General features: G+C 42.9%; 1 protein-coding gene across 1 annotated transcript; it reads left to right on the top strand.

Annotated features, from left to right (window-relative positions):
• The first annotated feature begins 153 nt into the window (after nucleotides 1-153).
• Nucleotides 154-5,329, top strand: faap24 (FA core complex associated protein 24). Its single transcript, XM_003439516.5, has 4 exons — nucleotides 154-557; nucleotides 3,484-3,626; nucleotides 3,706-3,861; nucleotides 4,247-5,329. Exons 1-4 carry the CDS (start codon nucleotides 455-457, stop codon nucleotides 4,493-4,495), a joined length of 651 nt encoding a protein of 216 aa, XP_003439564.1. The 5' UTR covers nucleotides 154-454; the 3' UTR covers nucleotides 4,496-5,329.
• Nucleotides 5,330-5,579: the final 250 nt, after the last annotated feature.

Raw genomic sequence — 5,579 nt, 5'->3', positions numbered from 1 at the left:
AATAAATTCCAGGAAAAAAGCGCAATAATTTACAAGAAAAAACAAAATTAATAAATGAGAATTTAAAAAAAAGATTAAGAAATTCATATGAAATAATTTTAATTTAAAAGAAAAAACATGAGTGCTTAAGAGGGAAAAACCCATAAAAATACTAGAAAGAAAATCATAAATAAAAAAGGGAGGCGGAGGGGGGTTCTTTCGATACTAGGAGAAGAAAAAAAACAAAGATATTTTAGGACGCATTCAGTCATTTTTACAGTCCGATACACTGTGCAGGTGCGCTGTTCCTCCTGTCCTCCAGGGGGCAACGTGGAGGTGTAAGTCAGTCATCTGAAGCACGGCAGGAAAGGAGGAAGAGAGTTTAACATTAAGGAGGCAAAAACCCTGGTAGCTAACGTCCTACATTCATCCAAGTTAATAAAAGCAACATTAACCCGCTGTGGTGTTCAGCTGCATGGAGAACAAAGTGCCTGTGCTGCTTAACGCGGTTCCTCCTTACGGACACATTATCTGCAGCGACAAATGGAGAAATTCGTCCTTCATTCAGGGTTTGAAAGGTAAATAAGCACCACGAACCTTCTGTCTTGTTTCTTCTGACTGTCTTGAAAAAGCAGACAAATACATAGAAATACTCACCAAAGCATGGCTCAGTAATGAAATGTGACTGCAGTTCTAGAATCCGCTGCTGGCTGACTTATCGGACCCGTAATAATAAATATTCACCAAAAATCAGACGAGAGCTCACCTTTAACGTTTTATTATAAAAGTACTGACTTTTAATATTTTTAAGGTTGTATTTATTGGGGGGGGGGGTTTTCAGTGGAGTTCTGCATGAAAAGCAAAACGCGTATAGATATATGGATAAGCCTTATTTTATGGTTACTGAATTGTTTATATTATTTTAAATATAGTTTATTTTCAGCAGAACATTATTTTTACTGTCAGAGTTTAATGTGAATGCAATAATCAGAAAAGAAAAGGTCTTCAAATATGATGATAATAATATTTTCAAACAAATTCATGCTCCCAGAATTTGTTATTGAACTTCAGCTACACTTTTTAAATTATATATTCATAAAAGTCATAGTATCAGATATTTGGCCTAAAATTTGAATGACATAGCTTAAGTAGCTCTGTAGATATAGCTATTTGAAAATTCCCCCCTGACTTCATCACAAAAATCAGTATTTTATGAGCAAGCTAATAACAGCAGAGGGCTGAAACTTGGCAGTTTTTCTCTTATTAAGAAGTGAATAAGTGAGGCGGTCAGACTGGAAGCATTTGGTGAGTTGACATAAAGTACAGTGCTCTTAAAAGTGCCGTCTCGATATGTAGAACCAAGCAGCATAAACAGCTAAATTTCCCTGTGTTTAAACTGTCCAACAATACTCCTGAGGTTCAAAATGGTGAAATACCTCGGTCACTTTATTACTGATCAAATGAATGATGATGATGATATATACAGACAACGGTGTAATCTCTATGTGCAGGCAAATTCAGTTCAGTTTCAGTTAAAGCGGCTTTGTTTAATGCACACCGCTATATACTGCCCCCTTGTGGTCGTCTGACGAGCAACGTAGCATGCAGAAGCTGGATGTTGCATGTAATGATGCAGTGATGTGGCAGTGTCAGTCAGATGTTTGTAGCTGTGGGTGTTTGGACTTTCAAAGCACTTTTAAGAAATTTAATGTTCGCTTTTAGAGAATGACTGGATGGCTCTGGCATCATTTTAGCACTCACAGATGCACAGACGGTGAGTGCTTCCCGTTACTCATAGAGTAGAATAGAATAGAATAGAATAGCTCTTTATTGTCATTGTTACAAAAACAATGAAAGGCAGTTTGGCATCACTCCATGTGTGTGAACTATACAATAGCATAAGTATTTACACAACACAGACAAATTTACATTTACACAAGAAAGATATGTACAAGTTATACATACACCTGCATACATACGGATACACCCATGCAAACATACACGCACATACATGCATATATGTATGTACACATATGCATGCGTACATACGTACACACACATATTTCCACATACACGCTTACATATATATACACACACTTGCCATCTAAGGAGCAGTTGCATTGTGAGGTGCAGTGTGATCAGTGATATTGCACATTGAGTGTGTGAGTGTGTGTGCTGTTGCAACTCTAATAAATAGTGTTATAATAAATACAGTTTGAAGAGGTAGGAATGTTGGTTGCATTAAAGTATACATGGAAATACGGTTTATAAATAAGGTGTGATGTCCATGAGTGCAGTTATCCTCCAATCAGGGTGGAGGTAGGGCATGTTTGACAGCCTGTGGGTAAAAACTTCTATTGAGTCTGTTTGTCCTCGACCTGATGGACTTGTAGCGTTTACCGGGGGGGGGTGAGTGTCCAGGGTGCGAGGGGTCTTTAATGATGATGCTGGCTTTCTGCTGAAGTTTGCCAGAATAAATGTCTCTGAGGGGAGTTAGTGAGGTGCCAATTGCCCGCTCTGCTGCCCTCACCACCCGCTGCAGTTTCCTCTTGTCCCCCGCGGTGCAGCAGTTGAACCACAGTGTGCAGCAGTAAGTCAGAAGGCTCTCAAATGTGGAGCGGTAAAAGTGAATTAGCAGTCTTTGGGGTAACTGGGCCTGACGCAGTTTCCTGAGAAAGTACAGCCTTTGTTGTGCTTTCCCTACCTGGTGGGAAATGTTTGTGGACCAGGTAAGGTCGGCCGAGATGTGGACTCCGAGGAACTTAAAGCTTTCTACCCTTTCTACCTCCTCCCCACCAATGTAGAGGGTAGAGTGCTCAGATCGCTTTGTTCTTCTGAAGTCGATTACCATCTCCTTGGTCTTGGCTGTGTTCAGATGCAGGTTGTTGTCGTCACACCATTGCTTCAGATGCTGAACCTCCTCTCTGTAGGCTGAATCATCGTTGTTGTCGATCAGTCCTATGACAGTGGTGTCATCAGCAAATTTTATAATGGTGTTACTGGTGTGGATTGGTGAACAGTCATGGGTGAAAAGTGAGTATAAGAGGGGACTGAGGACACACCCCTGTGGGACACCCACATTCAGAATGAGGGTGGAGGAGGTGTGCTCTCCCATTCTTATGTTCTGGGGTCTGTTGCTCAGGAAGTCCAGTATCCAGCTGCACAGTGACCTGCTGAGTCCTAAGTTGCTTAGTTTATTAACCAGTTTGTGGGGTTGAACTGTATTGAAGGCAGAGCTGAAGTCCGCAAACAGCATTCTCACATAGGTGTTACTACAGTCCAGGTGTGTGAGGGCTGTGTGAAGAGCTGTTATTATGGCGTCCTCTGTCGACCTGTTTATCCTGTATGCAAACTGGTGTGGATCGAGGTTTGCAGGGATGGCAGCTTTAATGTGTGACATGATGAGTTGCTCAAAACATTTGGCAATTATGGGTGTTATGGGTCTGAGGAAGCTCTGGTTAAAGTGTTTGTGTATTTAGTGCAATTACTTTGCATCTGCTGCAGGTGGAGGTGTGAAAATCATCTTTGAGACGGAGCTCGGAGTGGCAGATTTCCTACTGCCCAACAAAAGCAGTGTCCTCTACGTCTCTGAGTGTGACATCATCGCAGGAAGCAGCTACAAGAGGAAGGTGGTTCGCTACAGGAACGTAAGTTTGATGTGGAACCTGGAAGCTTCTCGATGATGTTCAGGTTGATATTGGAGGCGCTCCTCGTGTTTGTTTTCAGGCTGGGAGCAGCTTCCAGGAGCTGGTGTTGGTGGAGAAGACCAGACTCAGCGAGCAGTACTTCCCCGCTGTGCAGAAGTTTGTGGTGTTTGACCTCGGCCTGTCTCTGCTGCCCGTCAGCGGGCAGACTGACGCCTCACAGCTCATCACTCAGATGGTAAGATTTCCAGAATGTGGTGAATTTATAGGCCTTAACTCTGGGTTAGGGTACATAAAATCATTTTGCGTTGTTTTTCTCTATGATGTCACATTTTGTAAATGTTTGTCTCTGTGTATGTCATAAAATTATTGCATTTAGTTCATTTTTATAGACAGCAGTCTGCTATAAAGAATCATTTCAGTGAGAGCTCAGTATTAACACAACATAAGGGGAATTTATTCATACGTGACTCTTTGCTTTACAGAGACATAATGAAATATAATGAAAACATCTGTGAGTCACAGGCACTGTAAACAAAAAGGATTCAAACCAATCAGAACAGAAGACACAGATCAAAGCTGGTCTTTTTGTCGAATTTGAGGCTTGTTCTTGTTGTCTCCAGGTTCATGGGGAGGGTCGGGAGAACCCCTTCAGGAGGAAGAGCTCATCCCGTCTGCTGGACCCTCTGGTCCTGGCTCTGGTCCAGCAGATCCCCGGGGTGGGCAAGGTCAAAGCTCTGGTGCTGTTGCGGCACTTCTCCAGCATCCAGCAGCTCTGCAACGCCTCCCCCGCTGAGCTGGAGCCCATCGTGGGCCAGGCTGGCGCTCAGCAGATCCATAGCTTCTTCCACAAACACACTGCCGGGACCTGAACAGCTCAGTTCAGATTACAGTGGCCAAACTCCAGCCTTGAGACTGAAGTTCCTGCAGCATCAATTCACCAGTCACGGTTAAAATGAGGTAAAGGTTGGCGTTTGGGGGAGAATAACCCCTTCGCAGCAGGAATCCTGATCCATTTCACTAATAGAAAAAAACTTAGTGGATCAGGTTTAAATGAATGAGTAAATCAGGATTATTTGACACCCCAGGAATGAGAACAGGCACTGGATGATCAGGGCTACTCATCACTCCTGATCAGAGCCGGGTGACCATGACCAGCACAGTAACCAGCACTTTTCACAGTGGTGCCTCAGGTCAGGCACGCTCCTCATTTTCATCGACATTCACGGTGTTTGCATCCCAGATGGTCAACTCCAGCGTCCTGAGATGTGTGAGAGAGAACGCTTCCTGCAAACTGCCTGACGTGTGTCACTCTAAACCAGGCGCCAGGCTGGGCTGATGCAAAAATTACTCACACATTTGTGTCTCTGAGACGACGGTTTACAGCACAGACTTCCGCGTGAGCAGGAAGTGTTGGGGGCAGCGTTAACCTAACATGTTGCTCAGTGTGTCCCGCGTGCAGGCACAGGGAGCACCTGCAAACTGTCACTGGCCAAAGAGCTGAGCATGAGCTAATTCCACGACTCGGTTCATGTGCCAATTTTTACTCTGACTTATTTATTTTTACCTGAATGGATGGTTCGGTTTTAAAGGACAGACTCAGACATCAGTTTGCGTCCTGAGCAGAGAAAAGTTTCCAGACTTTGAAAGCATGCAAAACTGATTTCTACGACTGTGAAATAAAAATAAAAGCAAAGAAAGTTTCACATTTTTTCTTTTTATTGCTTTGAAAATACCTGAAAGTATGACTCTCTGATGAAATGAGCTGCAGATTATTTCTGTGTGATTAACTCATTTCAGTCTGAGGATATTAATAAATGCACAGACTGCATATGTTGGGGGGAGGGGGGGTGTTGTTGCACTGTACTTTATGAAATTTGCCATACTGAACTACATTAATATTTTTGACTTTCTCCTTATATTACCTCATGTTTCTTCTATATATTTTCATATGAG

Source organism: Oreochromis niloticus, linkage group LG7, assembly GCF_001858045.2.
Source record: "Oreochromis niloticus isolate F11D_XX linkage group LG7, O_niloticus_UMD_NMBU, whole genome shotgun sequence".
NCBI classification, from domain to species: domain Eukaryota; kingdom Metazoa; phylum Chordata; class Actinopteri; order Cichliformes; family Cichlidae; genus Oreochromis; species Oreochromis niloticus.
This window is presented reverse-complemented; position numbering and strand designations above follow the sequence as displayed.